The sequence below is a fragment of the Eptesicus fuscus genome, chromosome 17, assembly GCF_027574615.1.
Source record: "Eptesicus fuscus isolate TK198812 chromosome 17, DD_ASM_mEF_20220401, whole genome shotgun sequence".
Lineage (NCBI taxonomy): Eukaryota > Metazoa > Chordata > Mammalia > Chiroptera > Vespertilionidae > Eptesicus > Eptesicus fuscus.
The window spans coordinates 56,101,114-56,120,577 of record NC_072489.1 but is presented as its reverse complement, the minus strand read 5'-3'; the positions used below and the strand labels follow the sequence as shown (position 1 = coordinate 56,120,577).

General features: G+C 56.4%; 1 protein-coding gene across 1 annotated transcript; it reads left to right on the top strand.

Annotated features, from left to right (window-relative positions):
• The first annotated feature begins 1,858 nt into the window (after positions 1–1,858).
• Positions 1,859–15,136, top strand: ADGRA1 (adhesion G protein-coupled receptor A1). Its single transcript, XM_008144375.3, has 5 exons — positions 1,859–1,980; positions 3,182–3,305; positions 7,412–7,557; positions 13,007–13,105; positions 13,912–15,136. The coding sequence occupies exons 1-5, from the start codon at positions 1,931–1,933 to the stop codon at positions 15,134–15,136; spliced, it is 1,644 nt and encodes a 547-aa protein (XP_008142597.3). The 5' UTR covers positions 1,859–1,930.
• Positions 15,137–19,464: the final 4,328 nt, after the last annotated feature.

Below are 19,464 nucleotides of genomic sequence, written 5' to 3'. Positions count from 1 at the left end.
ACACACACGTCTGGCGTAGGCCCCTTGGCCACGTGTCACTCTCCACTAAAGGCTGATGTTTGGAGCAGACAAGTGGCACGTGACCTGGCTGACTCCCTCCTCCTTTCCTCTTGTTCTAAATGTCCTGATTTACTTGGTTTGCAGAACATACCGAAAGGACACATGCAACTAAGACAATAACATAATGTAAAAGGAGCGTATGCCTCAAGAAGTGGGAACGGCAAACAAACCCACAGTCCAGGCCTGAGCTCCACAGAGAAGAGAGGCCGCCTGGGAGGATGCAAGCCGGTGTCCTAGGAGGAGACCGCTCTGGTCCTGCAGGCCCGGAAGTGACTAGGAATCACAGCTCCCACTCCCATGGGGGTGAGAGGGTGGGCTCCCTCATCCTCCCCTCCCAGCCCCCTAGCCTTTCTGCTCTGCGGTCGGGGCTCCACCCACGGTTGCTAGTCCAAAGGGCACTGCTGGGGCCATGGCCTAGGGCCGTGGTCGGCAAACTGCGGCTCGAAAGCCACATGCGGCTCTTTGGCCCCTTGAGTGTGGCTCTTCCACAAAATACCACGGCCTGGGCGAGTCTATTTTGAAGAAGTGGCGTTAGAAGAAGTTTAAGTTTAAAAAATTTGGCTCTCAAAAGAAACTTCCATCATTGTACTGTTGATATTTGGCTCTGTGGACTAATGAGTTTGCCCACCACTGGCCTAGGGGGACTTGTCCAGGGACGTCCGTCCAGCTCTGTTGACCACATACCAACAACCCTCAGGATCTGCTGGTGGAACGCTTGCAAAGTAGATTCCTCCAGGAGGAACTTGTACATGTGTGAACTTTAAAATATAAAGTATGTCTCCGTTTTGCATTGCCTACTTTGAATTTTAAATGTCACCTCTAAAAATGTAGAAAGGCACTGTTGAGAACTCTGATTTGGAGGAAGAAAAAAAAGAGGAGGCCAAAGGGAACTGATTGTTTCTTATAAACACCCACGGGGGCTGCCGCTGCTCGGCGCCAGAGTCCTCAGCGCCCGGGGAGCCTCAAACCTGGGCCCTCCGAGGAGGGGGAAGCGCCTGAGGGCGGGGTGACCTCCGGCCTGTGAACCCAGCCTGGGCGCACCCTCACGAAATGCCTCTGCATCTTGAATGGTGCGGGTGCTGCAGCCGGGGTGTCCCTGTCACCTTGAGGCTGGCACCTCTTGGCCGTCTTTCCCCTGCGCTCACGGTTTCGTGGGGATTTGGACTAGGGCACAGCATGTGTCCTGCTGGAGCCCATGCCAGGCTGACGGGAGTCATTGCTGTTCTGTGCATGCGCACACCTGCCCTTCAGACGTCCCAGTGCATGGACAGTGCAGACCAAAGCGTGGGTGCCACCGTGGTGTCCGGCCCGCGGTCTATGGAGTGTCACAGCACCCTCCCTCTGTCACGTCTGGTCATCTTCTTATCCTGGGCCAGGGTGCTATTTCTGGCCTCAATTGCCGACCAGGTCCCTTGGTGGTCAGACCATGAAGAGTCCCCTGGCATCCGCTGGCTTTTATGGGAGGTCTCTCTGCTGTCGAGGCAGCAGCTGATGGGATCCAGTCACGGGGGAAACCCACCAAGGGCTGTCGGAGCCCCATAAAGACGGCCAGCTGGGCCGCCCCTACAGGGTGAAGCCACGTGTGGGCAGCCCATGAGGCGTGGCTCCACCTGCTGAGCACTCACCTGAGCAGGGTCTTCCCTGGCAGGGCGCCTGCTTCTGCTGAGACCCGGCAAATGCCCCCCTGATTCCGAAAATGCCTCCAGGGACTTGCAGGGAGGGGCTGGGCTCTGCCACGCACACAGGTTCTCAGCCACGTCGCTCACATGGGTCTGCTCTGTGTTCCTTCCAGGATTTGAAGAGTGTCCTCTCCCTGCCCCAGCACCCAGGGGAGTTCCTGCACCCCGTGGTGTACGCCTGCACGGCCGTCATGCTGCTCTGCCTCCTCGCCTCCGTCATTACCTACCTCATGCACCAGAGGTGAGGCCCCACTCTGCCCTGAGACGCCCCGCCTAGTGCAAACCCCAAAGTGAGGCCGCCTACCCTCACGGAGCAAGAAGTCCCTGGAAGGCACTTCACAGGTGGCCAGCCAGCTTGAGCCTGCCCAGCCTGGGTGGCCTTGGGGGTGACTGAGTGTTGGGGACAGCCAAGCCCCTCCATCCCCCGTGTCCATGTTCTTATCAAATCAGGTAAATCAGGTGAAGTAAGTTCTTCCTCCAACAGCACAGCATCTGCTCAGGCGCCCAAGGGCCCGTGTCCTTGGGAAGTTGGAGCAGCCGGCAGATCCTCAGGCACGTCTGCATTTTTTTTTTTTTCTAGAAAGGGAAGTCTAGTCAGGTCTCTTCTGAGCTGGTTTCCTCTGCCTGGGAGTGAGGAGACGACCTGGCTGTGTCCCCATCACTTGGGGATGCCCTGGGGAATGTGAGGAGGAACCTCGGCCATGGTCAGGGTCTAGCCCACAGTGCAAGTCACGGGCAAAGCCTGGGCCGTGGCATAACCACAGAACCACCTTCATGGGAAGAGACGTGGGGTGGGTACACGGCCACGGAAGGCTGTGGCCACAGGCACAGCTGTCAGCATAGGCTAGGTCAGTGGTCGGCAAACTGCGGCTCACGAGCCACTTGCTGCTCTTTGGCCCCTTGAGTGTGGCTCTTCCACAAAATACTATGGCCTGGGCGAGTCTATTTTGAAGAAGTGGCGTTAGAAGAAGTTTAAGTTTAAAAAATTTGGCTCTCAAAAGAAATTTCAATCGTTGTACTATTGATATTTGGCTCTGTTGACTAATGAGTTTGCCGACCACTGGGCTGGGTAATCTCAGTCGTGGCCGTAGCCAGGGGTGAGGTGTGGTCACAGCCATAGGCAGCGTCCGCGTCCAGTGCCGGCGTGGAGATGGGGTCGCCGTGCGGTTGGTCACTGTCATGGCCTCCTCTCAAGGTTAGAAGAGATTTCTCAAAAACCCTTCCAGTCCTCGTGCTCCGGGGGGATTTAACACCGAACCCACCAGCCACCCACGGAGGGTGGACTCCGCACGGTCTGTCCGTCTTTCCCTTGATCTGGTCCTTGGCGGGTGTCTCTCTGCCCAGAGGTCTTCCCGGTTCCCACATGGACAGACGCAGGTGAAGGGCTCGCGCCCACTCTGCTGAGGGGCCGGGTTCCTGACGACTCACCTGTGTTTCCCCAGCGCCATCCGGATCAGCCGCAAGGGCAGGCACACGCTCCTCAACTTCTGCCTGCACGCAGCCCTGACCTTCACGGTGTTCGCCGGGGGCATCAACCGCACCAAGTACCCCATCCTGTGCCAGGCGGTGAGTCTTCCTTTACCCGGTCTTCCTTCTCATATAGATCAAGGGCTCATCACCTCTCCTGCCGAAGGGGAAGTTTGTGGTCATTGTCTTACGTATAAAATCATATCTGAGTATCTGTTCGGGTGTTTCTCGTGAATGGGATGGTCCAGCGTCCAGTGTGTCCATGTTGCAGACCCAGGTGAGTCTAGTTATTTTGCTCAGCATTCTATCATATAAATAACTAGAGGCCCAATGCATGAAATCCATGTAGGGGGGCGGTCCCTCAGCCCGGCCTGCACGCTCTCACAGTCTGGGAGCCCTTGCTCCTTACCGCTTGCTACTCCTTACCGCTCGGCTGGCTGCTCCTTAGCGCTGCCATGGAGGCAGGAGAGGCTCCCGCCACCTCCGCTGCGCTCGCCAGCTGTGAGCCCAGCTTCTGGCTCAGCGGCGGGGGCAGCTCCAGCGTTGAGCATCTGCCCCCTGGTGGTCAGTGAGCGTCATAGCGACCAGTCGTTCTGCCTTTTGGTCGATTTGCATATTAGGCTTTTATTATATAGGATGTATTTTTCACTTGGACCAACTCGCTCCAAGGCCTGAAGTGGCCACAGGCTGATGAGAAGTCCACTGTCCCACAAACAGGGCTTGTCCAGGAACAGGGACCTGCCTGCAGAGGCTGGTGGGGTGGGAGCAGGGGATGAGCCACCTGCTCCCCCGTCCAGGTAAGAATCCCAGGAAGCTAATGCCGAGACTCATAATCAGGCAGTAGAAACTGTCACCCAGTGGGCTGCCATGGAGTCCAGGCCACAGAGACACGTGTGGAGGCCACGGAAGAGTCCGCCCTGCCCCCTCTCGGGTGAAAAGGGAGAAACGTAAACGACCCTTCGGCTCCTGACAGGGCTCAGAAGAGGCCCTTCCACAACCCACAGAGCATCCCCCCAAGGACCGCCCCTTCGGTTTCTGCCACTTTGTGGGCACGCCCGCCCGGGCCACGTGGAGGGAGCTCTGGCAGCGGCCCCCACGGGGATGGCCCGCTGCTCTCCTTACAGCCTCGGTCGCTGTGAAGCCGTCATCGATGGCTGTGCTGCCGCAGCCTCACCACCTGGGACCTGGTGTACTGGCGCTGACCCCGATGGCTGTCTGTCCACATGAGGCGACCTGTCCACCTGCACAGACTCACCCTGGGGACCGGTCGGTGAGATGCTGCTCCCACAGGGGTACCTCAGGGGATAATCAGGATGTTAGCTCTCGTTCTCCACGCCCACCTGCCCACAAGGGAGCATCAGGCCCATGAGACAGCACCTGCTCCAGAGCCCTGGTGCCCAGGGCCCAGCCCCTAGGCTCCCGGTGAAAGAGACGCCACTTTTCTGCGACTCGGTGTCAAGATGAGCCATCCAGCACAAATCTGAACAGCACGATGTGGGCAGACCTGCCTCCTCTCGCCTTCCCACAGGCATGGAAACCACTGAGGCGAGCGCCCCGGGAAATCCAATTTACACTCCGCCTGCAATGCTGCCGGGGAGCGGAGCCATCCAGAGGCATGGCATGGATTGTTACCTTTATGTCCGCACATCTCCACGCGAGTGCCACGAGCCAGGCCCAGTGCAGAGGAGCCACCAGAATCACGGTGGTACAGCCACCCCACCCCCTCAGAGGCCCAGTAATCATGGCACTGGGGAGCCCTTGCCCCCCAAAAAACCTGGGAGCCATCTGTGTCTGCTAGCCACCCGTGTGGCACCCAGGGCCTGGCCGGGGTGCACGGTAGGTGGGGGCAGATGTAGAAACACCCACAGAGGTAAGACCTGTATTAATCATGTTCGTGTGAGAAACGCTCGATTCTCTCATAGTGACAACCGTAGGACCCCAGCCGAGGCAGCCAGCCCTGAGCTCCGCAGCAGATGCTGTCCTGATCTCCCCACTACCTTGCCAGAAGGTATCAGGGCACCATTCATTCATTCACCCATTCATTCACAAAAATGCACTGGGGGCCTGTGCGTGCTGTGGGTGCAGCTGAGATCAAACCTACCGGCTCCCTCGCTGTGTGGACCTGCCTTCCAGGGGCGTGTAGACAGCAGTAACCTGCCCAGCGTGTCAGGGAAAACGAGATGCAGAGCAGAGGCGAGGCCAGGCTCACCTGGCTGGGGTCCCTCCTCCACTCACCGCAGAAGGAGACCAGGAGGCACAGGGAGGGGTGATGGCTACTTCCTGTGTCCCTTCGATGGGTTCCTGGGCACCCAGGAATGCCAAACATGCTTCTGGGTGTGTCCGGGACAGTGTTTGGGATGAGGCGAGTGGAGTGGAGGGCCGCCCGTGGTATCGGTGGCCTCGTCCAGTTTGCTGGGGTCTGAATAGAATGGAAGTCTGAATGAGAAAGACCTCTGTCTCGGGCTGCGACATCCGTCTCCGGCCTTTGGATGCAGACACAGACTGAGTTACATCGCCATGCTCCTGGGTCTCCAGCTTGCCGACTGCAGATCTGGGGCTTCCTCGGGCTCCCTAATTACATGAGCCAATTCATTATAGGCAGCCAGGCTGCCCCCATCTTGACCAGTGACACCTACACACGACCCTGGTGCCCGACACAGGACCCTCTGGCCAGCCTTCCCTGTCCAGTGTCGCTCTGGGTGACAGTGAGTGATGTATGAGAAGTGGTCCAAGCTCCGAATGGCAGAGAGAACCGCCGGTTGTCATGGCAACAGAAAATGACCGTGCGCCTCATTAAAGTACAAAGTGACATCATGAACACAGACAGACGGCCAGCGCTGTCCTCACATAATAGATGTGCGTCAGGACTGCCCTGGGCCCAGAAGCGTGGGGTGGCGCTAGGGTGTTGTCTGGAAGCCAGGGCGGGGTCCCCGTGACCTCTCCATGTGTCCAGCCTGAGTCGGTCAGGATGAGGCTCAGCCCCACCTCCTCCTCCGCACTCTCCTCCCGGCTCTGGGTGCTCCCCGCCCTCCTCGCCACTGAGGACGTGTCTCCGTTTCTTCCTGAAAAGAAAGTCAGACCGTCCTTCAAATCGAGGGCCAGGTGATGTGATTCCCCATCCTGCATCTCCTGGTGCCAAGCTGGCCCCCTGGCTTCCCAGCGCCTCCCCCGTCAGCCAGGTGGGTAAGGCCACGTGCATAGGATGCAGCTGACGCCCGATGGAGGTCAGGCCGAGGGAAAGGCTGGATTCACCCACGTGCAGGAGCTTATCCAAAACCGGAAATACAATTCTGGTGTTTACCCCCCTCCTCGATGTTCTCATCAATTATTATGGAGTTTTCTCCTAAGGAAAACTGAACGCGGCACTTCATAAATCGTTATGATGGTGCAATGCTAGCTTCACTCAGAGAATCTCTGTGTTCCTTAACCATTCATGTCCTTCCCAATTATAGCCATATTTTACTTGTCATTGTGAAGTGTCAGGTTATTACTTCAAAGGTAACCTCATTCTCTAGAACCGGGTGGAGACAGCGTGGATTGCGTGATTAGCTAATGCAGTAAGTGCTGGCGATGGGAGGGACCTGGCGCTGTTTCCATAGTAACAAGCAACTCCGACTTACAGGGAGCGGACTTGGGCGTCTGATCCAGAAGGTGCCGATCTCACAGGCAGTGCCCAAAACACCGGCATCTGGAGACCACGGCTGCACACCACACCACCTCACCTGGTGGGCTCCTGTGTGCGGAGGGCCCAGCACCTGGAGCTCTCCGAGTCCCTGCCTGGGCCACACCCACCACAGCGACCGGTGCACACAGGCCCCATTGCAGGGTGGTGTGCGTGCTGCTCAGAGGTGCCCAGGTAGCCGGCCCCTGGTGGACCACACCCAGAGGTGCCAGGCGCACAGGCCCACGGGCTCCCAGCCGGTCCCTCTGCAGGAGAGCCAAGCGGCTTTGAGCTAACACACCTGCAAAGCTCCTTTGCAGCCCACGCATCTCCCTTGAGCTCAGAGACCCCTGTGACGTGCAGTGTTGCTGGAACCAAGGACCCGGGTGCCTCCGGCAGCCTCGTTTCTTGTCACTGCTGAGCTGCCTCCTGAGGACGCAGGGGAGCGGGAGGGCTGGACGGCTCTGGGACGTGCAGTGGGGAGGGGGTCAGGGAGGTCAGTGCACGGGCGGGCGGCTACTGACCTGTCTCCCCCGCCCCCCAGGTCGGCATCGTGCTGCATTACTGCACGCTCTGCACCATGCTGTGGATCGCCGTGACCGCCAGGAACATCTACAAGCAGGTGACCAAGAAGGTCCCACCCTGCCCAGGCCCAGACCAGCCACCGTACTCCCAGCAGCCCCTGCTCAGGTACCCGAGTACATTTAGGTCCCTCCCATCCCCCAGGCTCCGGGAGTCCCGCACCTGATGCTGGGATCTAGGCAAAGTGGCTCACAAGGAAACTTGTGGCCCTAGGATTATGTGGCCGGGGTTTGGGGGTGCTCAGGTGAGAGAGGGGGTCCGGGGCAGGCAGTGAGCTGGGGCTAGAGCCTGGCCAGCAGGTCTGGGCCAGTGTGTCCGTCCAGTGCTGCTGAGCTCCACGCCGTGAGTGGGCCGTGGTGCACTCGGCTCCAATGGGGGTCAGTAGTGGCCTCAGTTATTCACGGGTCTCTGAGTTAAGAGACCTGCTCATTAGCTGGGGAAACCAAGGCAGCTCAGTTGCTGAAATGGCTGGTTTCAAGGTGACTGCACCCCGGTGGCGGGATAGCTTCGAAGTCCAGGGTGAAAGGCTTGCCTCAGGGTGTCCTCAGACGGCCGGGGACAGCGGTGCTCACAGCGGGGACCGATTCCGCGGGAATGTCACCCCACCCCACTTACTGATCAGACCCCCTCCCCCACGTCCTGAGACCAAGAGTCCCTGTGCCCAGGGCCAGCCCTGGCTCCTGTGCCGCCCCGCGGTGACCCCGTGGCCAGTCAGCAAGTCCCCCATGCTCTTTCTTCCTCCCAAGTGGCCGCACGTCCTCACCCTGTGCGTGCCCAAGAACACTGTCGGGCAGTAGTTGGAGTTTCATCAAGATGCAGATTCACTGGATCTTTCTAGAAACTGTCCCCTGACAGAAGGAGGAGGCTGCCCGACCCTACGGTCAGGTGAGCCCCTGGCTGGGCTGTGCGGAGACACGGGAGTGCATGAAGCCCTTGGTCCTAACGCGTGTGGGCTCTGCGAGGAGCTGTGTCAGTGGGAACAAGACAGCAACCCCACCGAGATCCAAATGGGATCCAACATCATATGAGCACAGAGAGGGGCTGTGACCTGGGAGTCCCCAAGGCGGGTGCTGACCTCACTGCAGAGGACGTGGCTGGAGCCAAGGGGCACGTGAGGCTGGTGCAGAGGGGCCACCTCCACCAGGAAGCGATCACTGGCCGGGGCAGGGGGCTCCACACCTCTGACCACCCAGCGGCGGCAGCAAGAATAGCTGCCCAGGCCTCCAGCGCCCTCTGCTGTCTGAGCCGGGGCTGCGCCCAGGAGCTGTGCTCAGCCCCTGTTCCCGAGGGCTCGGCTCCAGGGCTGGGAGTGACTTGAGCTGGAACACTCAGGGAAAGGCGGAAAAGAGGCAAGTGAGGGCCTGGCCGGAGGTGATAGAGGGACCTGAGCACTTCACCCTGCAGGACGCACAGCCAGGAAGGCTTGGGCCGCAGGGCGTGTCAGCACCTCTCCAGCACCCTGTGGGCAGCGGCCCGTGGGCCACACTGCCCGAGACCGGGGTGACTGAACCTGCCCAGGGCCTGGCAGCCTCCACCACTCCGCTCGCTGGAGAACCCGTTGGTCCCACAGGGACAGTCTGCAGCCATCGGGAAGGGAGAGCATTCGACAGCACTGAATGGGCCAGGGCACACAGTCCCCCAGCTGGCCACAGCTTGGCAATGTGGCCCCCTCTCCCCCCACCCGGCTGCCAGGGGGACATCTGTGGGCTGTCCACGGGGCCAATGGGGATCACAGGCTTGAGCAGAGTGAGCCCCACCGCCCTCTGGTTTTATCCTTTCCATGAGGTCCTCCGTGTCATTCGCTAATTTACTGTCAGAGGTGTGTTATGGGGGAGAGTGTCAGGGGGTTTACATTTTTAATGTCCTTGTCTGGTTTGGATACCAATCTCAAACTTCGTCAGGGGGTGCCCCACCCCCCTTGTTTCTGGAGGAGCCTAAATAAGACCCGGTCGTCCCTTCCTTAGACGTGACCCACGGGACCTGAGTCTCTCTGCTAGATGCCTGTGGATCTTGAAGTCGACCTTCTATTAGACACAGAGTATTCAGACTTTCTACTTCTTGTTTCCATTTTGGTGATTTGTTGGGTGTTGTTTTTTTTTTCCCCAAAGAATTTATCCATTTCATCTAAGTTGCTGAATCATTCACATACACTTGTGTGTCATATAGATGCTCCTCTACTTACGATGGAGTTTCATCCGGGTAAACCCATCATATGTTGAAAATATCGTTAAATCGAAAATGCATTTGACACACCTAACCTATGCACATCATAGCTTCGCTTAGGCCACCTTACAGATGCTCAGAACACAATACCCCAAAACGCTGGCAACACAGCGCACTGCCGATAATGGGCTGGTACCTTCGTGATCACGTGGCTAACGGCAGCCTCCGCTCACCCTGCGCTCAACATCACGAGAGAGCCTCATACCACACATCACCAGCCAGGGAAAGATCAGAAATTCAAATTTCAAAGCGCAATTCCTACCGAATGCGTTTCACTTTCACACCATCATAAAGTTGGAACATCATAAGTAGAACCATCCTAAGTCGGGACCATCCGCTCTCTGACTCCTTCGGTGCCTGTGGGGCGGGTGATGGGAAACCACCTCCTTGACACTGCAAGTCTCTCTTTTCTTGATCAGCCGACTCAGGCTATGTAGTTTTGTTCATGGTTTCAGGAAATCAACTTCTGCATTGGTAATTTTCACTACTTTTGTCTTTTTTTTTTTAATGGAGGTGTAACTGACATAAAATTATTAGTTTCAGATGCAGGACATAATGATCGTGTATATTGTGATCACCACAATAGGTCTAGTTAACATCTATCACCCACATAGTTACTACTTTTTTTCTTATGAAGAGAACATTTAAGATCCACTCTCTTAGCAACATCACCCACATAGTTACTACTTTTTTTCTTATGATGAGAACATTTAAGATCCACTCTCTTAGCAACTTTCAGAGATACAGCATAGTATTACTATCGTCGCCATGCTGTACATTACATGCAGGACTTTTTTTTTTTCTTTACCTCTGCTCCTATCTTTATTCTCTCCTTCTTCCTGATCCTTTTTATTTACTTTGATTTTTTATTTTTCTGCCTTGCTGAGGTGGAATCTTATGTCAGTGAACTTTAGACCTTCCTTTTTTCCTCACAGATGGAGCTATGAATGTTCCTCTGAATCCTGCTTTAGCTGCACCCCAGAAATCTTATATTGTATTTTCTTCCTCATTCTGTTTAAAATTGTTTCTAAATTCCCTTTTGATTTCTCCTTTGATCCATGAATTATTTAGAAGTTGCATCCTTTCATTTCCAGATAGTTGTGATTTTCCTAGTTATCTTACTGTCATTAATTTGCAACTTAATTTCATTGTGATCAGAGAATATACTCTGTATGCTTTCAATCCTTTTAAATTTATTGAGATGTGTTTCTTGATGTCATCTGTCATAATCAACAGACTATGTGCACTTAAAAAGAACAAATGTTATGCATTTATTGGTTGTGATGTTCTAGAAAGAGTAATTAGGGCAAAGTGATTGATACTGTTGTTCAGATCTTGTTTCTTTACTGATTTTTTTTTTTCTACTTGTTCTCTCAATTGCTAAGGAAGGGGAGTTAAAATCACCAACTATGATTTTGGAGTTGTCTGTCTCTCCCTTTAATTTTGTCCATTTTGCTTCGTGTAGTTTAAATCTCTTCCTAGGTATCCACACACTCATGGTTGCTTATGACTTCCAGTAAACTGACACTGACATCATTACAAAATGTCCCTCTTTATCTTTTTCTCTTAAACTCTGCTTTATCTGCTATTAATGTAGCCACTCCAGCCTTCTGGGGTCATGGTTTATGTGGACTGCTTTTTCTATCCATTAACTTCCCATCTCTCTGTGCCTTTGTATTTTAAATGCTTCTATTGTAGACAGTAAATAGCTTGCTTTTTTATTGCTATTAATCAGTTCTGGTGATCTCTGCCTTTGGAGTTTTTAATCCATTAAAATTTAATGAAATTTTCATTTGGTTGGATTTAGATCTCCATTTCACTATTTGTTTTCTGTTTTACTTTTTGTTGTTGTTGTTAATCCTCACCAGATGATATATTTTCCATTTATTTTTAGACAGAGTGGAAGGGAGGGGGAGAGACAGAGAGAGAGAAACATCGATATGAGAGAGACACATTGATTGGTTGCATCTCATACGGGGATTGAGCCTGTAACCAAGGTGCATGCCCCTGATCAAATAGAACCCAGGACCCTTCAGTCCATGGGCCGAAGCTCCAACCACTGAGCCAAACCGGCTAGAGCATTACTTCCTTTTTTTCTTCTTCTGTTCTTCCTTTCCTCTTCTATTTCCTTCTCTTGGGTTATTTTAATATTTTTAAATTCTTAATTTTATCTCTTAGTGTTTTGCCTACTAATTTTTTGTGGTCACTTAAGGGATTTAAATCCACAGCCTCTTCACTGCCTGTTCAGTGTGAAAATTCTATTATTTCATGTAAACTGCATTAGAAACCTTGCAACTGAATGGGGACCCTCTCCCCTCCCACCATCCTTAGGCTGAAGATGCCGTATACACTGAGTGGCCAGATTATTATAATCTCTGAACGCATAATAATCTGGCCAGTCAGTGTATACACTGGCCAGTCAGTGTGTGTGTGTGTGTGTGTGTGTACATATATATATATATACATATACATATATATATATATATATATTAGAGGCCCGGTGCATGAATTCGTGCATGGGTGGGGTCCAGGCCAGCCTGGCCAGGGGGAGGGGACATGGGCGGTTGGCTGGCCTGCCTGCTGGTCGAACTCCTGGTCGAGGGGACAATTTGCATATTAGCCTTTTATTATATAGGATATACACTGAGTGGCCAGATTATTATGTGTTCAGAGATCATAATAATCTGGCCACTCAGTGTATATTACCCCTATGTATGTCATAAATGCCACAAGTAGAGGTAACATTCTTTCTTTAAACAGTCATATGTGTTTTATAGAAGTTAAGAGGAAACAAAGTCTTTTCTATTTACCCTACTATTTAGCATTTTTATGTTCTTGCTTCCTCCAAGTGTCCTTCGGGTACAATAACCCTTCAGCCTGAAGGCCTTCATTTAGCATTTCTTGAAGTCAGCTGGACACTTAGTTTTATTTTTATTACAATCTGTCTTTATTCCTCCTGCATTCTGAAGGGTGTGTTTCTGGGTATAGAATTCTGGGAGGCAAAGTCCCCAGGGGTCACCACAAGTGACTGCTCCCACCCAAGGACCTAGGACCTGTGTCAGTCTCCTCATTGGAGCCTGGCACTGGGGCCTGGCCAGGGCCATCTCTGCAGGGGCGCAGCAGCCAGCGAGCTGGGAGTGCAGGGAGGGGGCAGAGGAGAGGCCAGGCCCTGGCAGTGGCCCCCCGGTCAGTGGGGCTGGTACTGCCCCTGCCTGACAGCTGCTTGGCCAGGACCCATGGGCCACACTCCCTCCTTTGTCCTGAAGGTGGTGCTGTCCTTGGGGGGACCCAGTTGGGTTCAAAGGTCAGTGAGCGACCTCCTGCTCTCCGGCAGGTTCTACCTCTTCAGTGGAGGGGTTCCTTTCATCATCTGTGGAGTCACAGCTGCCACAAACATCAGGAATTACGGGACGGAGGGCGAGGACTCGGCATAGTGAGTACCAGCACCGAGGGGCTGAGGGTGGCCCTTGACGAGGCTCCAGTCGCCCTGGCTACAGGTGCCCAGCTGCAGCCAGCACCTCCTCTGATCACAGACACTCACAGACGACAGACTGCAGCAGCCTGGAAATGCGCGGCCTTGCTGAGACCAGGCAGGGCAGGGGTCCTGGGCTGCCCCGCCTGTCCCAGGTGCCCATGAGGTGACAGCACAAGGCCTGGTCGCCCAAAGCTGTCCTCCTCTCCAATGGACCCAGTTTCCCCCTGCGGACCGAGGGCCGGTTCGTGGAGATGGGAGAGGCCTGGGGGACCAATAACACCTGGGCAGCAGGCCGAGGCCAGCAGAGTGGACCCAGCTGTGCACAGGAGCCGAGCCAGACTCCGCAGGCCCTCCCTACGCTGTCCAGGCCAGGGCACCTCACTGACCCTCCCCACTCGCATTCCCCACAGGATGCCCACCCCCAGCCCCGCAGGCTCCAGGGCCTGGGACATCCCCCCGCCCCTGACCTTGGCCCTCCAAAGCAGGCTGGCCCTGGTGGGCGGGATGGGGTCCCTGCCCACCACCTGACCCTGAGGCCACCAGTTGGCCATGCCCAGTAATGACTTCCACGGGCACCTCGAGTGCAGGCAGCACAGTCGGCACTGGGCTCTCTCCCCACAGCCAACCCCTCCCACGTTCACAGCAGTGCCACGCTGGGCTCGGGTCACGGCACAGCCCTCAGCAGGCCCTCAGGGTCCTGGAGCTGTCTCCCCCCGCCCCCCACACCCTCACCAGCTCCTCTTCCTCCCGCTCTCCTCCCGCAGCTGCTGGATGGCCTGGGAGCCCAGCCTGGGCGCGTTCTACGGGCCGGCGGCCTTCATCACCCTGGTCACCTGCGTGTACTTCCTGGGCACCTACGTCCAGCTGCGGCGTCACCCGGAGCGCCGGTACGAGCTCAGGAAGCGGACGGACGAGCAGCATCGGTTGACGGGGCTGGAGGCCGGCCACGGCACCAGGGCCCCCCCGGGCATGGCGCCCGCCGGTGCCACCCTGGCCGCCTCGCTGCTGCAGAACGAGCACTCGCTCAAGGCCCAGCTGCGGGCCACCGCCTTCACGCTCTTCCTGTTCACGGCCACGTGGACCTTCGGGGCCCTGGCCGTGTCGCAGGGCCACTTCCTGGACATGGTCTTCAGCTGCCTGTACGGCGCCTTCTGCGTGACGCTGGGGCTCTTCGTGCTCATCCACCACTGCGCCAAGCGGGACGACGTGTGGCACTGCTGGTGGTCGTGCTGCCCTTCCCGCCGGGACACCCAGGCCTCGAAGCTCGGCGCCCACCACACGCTCGACGCCAACGGGGACGCGCTGGGGCACGCCGCCTGCCTGCAGGACTCGCCTTGTGTGGGCAAGCCCCGGGGCTTTGGGCACCCGCCGGCCGGCCACTGCAAGATGACCAACCTGCAGGCCTCCCAGAGCCACGTCAGCTGCCTGTCGCCGGCCACCCCCTGCTGTGCCAAAATGCACTGCGAGCAGCTAATGGAGGACATGGCCCACGTCCACCTGCACGAGGAGGACGCGTTTGGGCACGACCTGCACCTGCACAGGTGCCTCCAGGGCAGAACTAAGCCTCACTACTTCAGCCGGCACAGGGCGGCCGCGGCCGAGCAGGAGTACGCCTACCACATCCCGTCCAGCCTGGACGGCAGCCCCCACAGCTCCCGCACAGACAGCCCCGCCAGCTCGCTCGAGGGCCCCGCGGGGATGCACACGCTGGCCTGCTGTGCCCAGGGCGACCCCTTCCCCTTGGTCAGCCAGCCCGAGAGTGGCGGCCGCATCAGTCCCACCCTCTACGGCTGCACCCCACGGCCCGGCAGGGAGGTAGGCCGCGGCCCGGCCCACTTTGAGATGCTCCAGAGGACCCAGTCCCTGCCCTTCGGGGGCCCTGGCCAGAACGGGCTGCTCAAGGGCGACGTGTGCGAAGCCGTGCCTTACGGTGCTGACAGCACGGGCAACATCCGAACGGGGCCCTGGAAGAACGAGACGACTGTGTAGCGGCCGTGCCACCCGCCCCGGGCGAGCGTCAGAGCAGAGCAGGGACCCTCTCCCACGTGAGGTTGTGAGGTCGGCAGGGTCACCCAGGGACAGAGCCTCTCAGGAGCGACTGGCACCCCCGCTGGCCTCTGGCGACGAAGGACTCAAGTGGGAAGACGCTTCGGGCCACGTTGCCGCCCCTAACCCCGAGGTCAGACAAGTTGTCGTGCCCACAGTCACCCCTTGTGGACCTGAAGCGCCAGTCCCCGGGCCGCCCAGCCACGCAGCAGGCAGAGGAACCGGCCTCCGCGTGGGGCCTGCCCGCCTGTGAGGGCCGCGGCAGGAGGCACACTGATCTTTCTCGTGTTCAATGTGTGTGTTAAGTCTTGTTCCGGGGGCGGCGGCCTGCTGGTCAGCCCAGTGCGCTCTGGACCTGGGCCCCACGTCCGAGCTGACCCCCGTGCCATCTCCACCTCCGCCCCTACCCTGGACGCAGCCCCAGCCCCGCAGGCCGAGGGCCCCACAGACGCGGGGCACCCAGCTGTGCTCTGGGAGCACGTGGCCTTCAGGGGCGTGGAGGGGGGTCCCACGGCTCTGTAAATGCCCGACTGTCCTTTAACAAATATTCCCTTTCCAAAGCCAGCCGCTGTCAGGCCTGGATCCAACCCAACATGGGAATTCGGGAGGAATAAAGTTCCCTGCCCCAAAAAAAGAAGGAGCTGGCATGTCCATGAACATCTGGGCACAAAGCCCTGACTCAGAGGACAGAAGTGCCCCATCCCATGGCTGGGGTCAGTGGGTGCTCACAGAGGCAGAAGCCTGGATGCCCAGAGGATGTGACGTGTGTGTGTGAGATCATGCACAACCGTCCCTCCCTTCCTCCCCTTGGAACTGTGACACATGTGCAGACAGACAGACACACACATGCACACGTGTGTGTGCACCATGCATGTGCACATTCCACGTGTGTGCATCACATGTTCACCCACCCATGCACAGTACACCATGCCTGTGTGCACATCTCCACCAACATGCACATGGCACATCGTGCACAGGCAGGGTAGCCAGGTGGTCAGTGCTCTGCACGGCTGTCAGGGTCTGACTCGCCCGCGTGCTCTGCCGTCCAGGCGGGAGGATGTGCCCCGGAGCAGCTCCTTCCCTCACACACACGGGGGGGGGAGGCGAGGAGTGTCAGGTGCCCCAGGTCCCACGCTCAGTATCTGAGCCTGAGGAGCCTCACTTCCTGGGATTCCTGACAGTGAAGCTGTAGCTTACCACAGTGTCCGTACCTGCCACCAACCCCGTGTGTCTCACAGGTCCACCGGACAGGCAACCAGATGACCGCGGGGCGGTTCCTGTCTCCATCACTGTCTGCCTGTTCCCCTGCTTCTGTTGCTGATATGAACCGAGACCCGACGCTGTGCTGTGTACACACTGTAGATGCAGAACCGTCAGGCAAAATACAGTGTTTCACATTGTTCGCCTTTTGTGAGGCTGGTTACTGGCATCCATGTGCGTCTCTGACCCTCGAGGGCAGCCCACCTCCCTGCAAGGCCCCGTCTGTGCCCTGGTGCTTGGGGCAGGGCCGTTCTTCCCTGGCACGCCCCCGTGGTATCCAGCACCCCTCCCACCTCAGCAGCCCCTGCAGAACAGAGAGCGCACCTCATCTTTCACACCAAAGACACTCGGCACTGAATAAGCCGCGAGAGCTTCAGCGCTGACACGGCCTCCTGAGCCCAGCTGGGAGCCGCGTTGTGACATGTCCCACGGGCACGGGATGTTTCCAGAGCACAGAGGTGCACCACACGCTGCAGTCGGGCGCTCCGTGTGGAGGGATCGTCCGCAAGGGCGGGGAGCGGGATGGAGCCCAGGCTGCCTGTGGCCTTACGTGTTGTGTCCCTTCCTCGCTCTGTGCACCTGTGTCTGCATGTATGCACATGAATGGGTGGTGAGGGGTAAGAGTTATGTGTGAGCGTGAGCATGCAGTGTATAAAAACGAATGTCCATGTGTGAATGTGCTTACATGCATGCTGTATGTTTGCACATTGAATAGCTGTGCCTATGGGTGAGTTCACGTATGTGTGTGTGTGCATTAGTGAGTGGGTGGGTGGGTGTGGTGTCTGAGTCGTATTGTGTGTATGCAGTAAGAGCGCATGTGTGTGCATGCTACATAAGAGTGTGCATGTGTGTATATGCGTGTGTGTGCTTGTGTACGTGAGATGAGTGTGCATGCATGGGTGTGCTCTTCGGAGAGTTAAAAAGTCAAAGCTGAGTGCTCTGGCCATTCGGGGCGGGTGGACCAGGAAGGGGCATAAGAGGTGCAGCCCTCAGCCATGACCCACGCTGCTGTGTCCATCTCACAGAGAGTCAGGCTGCAGAGTGGGGGCTGGTGACAGGATGAGTCCTCCAGCCCAAGCTTCACTGTGCCGGCTCCTGTGGGCCAGGAGGGAGGGGATGCAGGATGGGACTGTGGGCATGACACACGTGTGACAGAAATAAACCACCTGAGGGAGAATCCTCCGAGGGCGCCAGGCAGCAGCCCCGCCAGGCTGTGGATCCAACGGCGTTGCCTGATGTCACAGAGGTTACCACAGTTCGAGGACCAGAAACCCCTGTGCACGGACAGGGACGGTGACAGGAAGGTGCAGCGAGGGGGGCGTGTCCAGAGCCCCTCCGGGTAATGGCACCCACAGTCCTCCACCATCCCTGCTGCCTTCACAGCCACCAGCTGGCAGGTGTCAGCCTTGTGGTGTCCTGCCCACGGCTTCCCTCGCCCGGGTGTCCCAGGGAACCGCCGGCCGCTGCCATGTCCCCTGTCCCCAGGGTGGAACGCATCCAGGGTAACATCGTAAATCGATTCCATCTCAAACTGCATAAATGTCATCACTGTCGCTGCACGAGCAGCAGATGGCTCCGCTCACAGCTCCAGCCACACCCACGCGGTGCCTTTGGGGGCCAGCCCTGACTACCAGAGGGTCCCCACTTCCTGTGGCCGGGGGGTTCTGGCATCAACTGGGCTGGGGACCCATGTCCACGGTGACCTCACCCCTCACCCCTGCAGGAGCCCCAGAGTCCTGCAGAAGCACCATGGGTCTCCAGGAAGGCCACAGGAGCCCGGCCGGAGCTCTGCTCCCGGGCAGCAGCAGGTCAGTGGGCTACTGTCCTGTGTTCCCAGCTCTGACTGACTGTACCCAAGACCTGGATCATGTAAAATGAGTCAAATGGTCATTAGAAACCAAAAATAAAAAAATAAAAATTAGTTTTAAAAAGTTATTTATTAAATATTCAACTTATTAAAACTTACATGTGCATTTGTTTCCAAAAAGTGTGATGGGGACCCTGGCCGGGTGGCTCAGTTGGCTGCAGCATCGTCCCATATACCAAAAGGTTGCGGGTTCAATCCTGGTCAGGGTGCATACCTAGGCAGTGGATTCGATCCCCAGTCAGGGCACATACGGGAGGCAAAGGACAATGTTTCTCTCACATTGATCTTTCTCTTCCTCTCTCTTCTCTCTCTCTCTCTCTCTCTCTCCCTCTCTTTCCTCTCTTCCACTCTCCCCATCTCTCTTTCTCTCTCCCCTATCCTCTCTCTCTAAAATCGATTAAAAAAAAAAAAAAAAACAGGGAATAAGGACACATATGTAATACCTTAGTCAATAAAGAAATTTTAAAAAACCACAACATTCTCAAGTAAGGATTTCTTTTAAGTAGGATGAGGAATCTATAGAAACTTTCAAGCATAAAAATATGTCCCAATAGAATAAAATTCTGGGCAAAATTGGATGATTATAATGAGTTTAATGGAAAACGTCATGATGAGGATTTCTGACTATTAAAGAAAAATGTGTTTATATGTTTTCTGTAAATGGCTGATGGTGGGTACCAAAACCACTTTGGTATTTAGCTCCTTGGATAAATTTAGGAGAGTGACTAACAGCTTTATTTCAAAGTGTCAATATTTACGCCACACCAGATATGACATTCATTGCGATTATTTGCATTTTTTAAAATTTGGACGTTGACTTCAAAATGTGCACAGGTTTTGACAGCTCTTCCAATTGTTTTAGGGAAAAAGAGAGCCGAGGCACTGAAGACCCCGCTCCATTGGCCTCACATCACCTGGCCAAGCTGAGCACCAAGTGCGTACCCCGAGACAGGAGGGAGCCCCCACCTGCGGAGAGACAGGGCTCGACGGAGAACAAGACCAAGTCCTGACCGTGTCCGGGTGTGGCAAGGGGCAGAGACCAGCATGGAGCAGCCTTTGCAGGAGACCCCATCCGTGGGGGGGGGGAGGGGAGCGGGGGAGTCCTGTCCTGGGCACCGACCAGGAGGGAGGGCAGTGGGAGGCA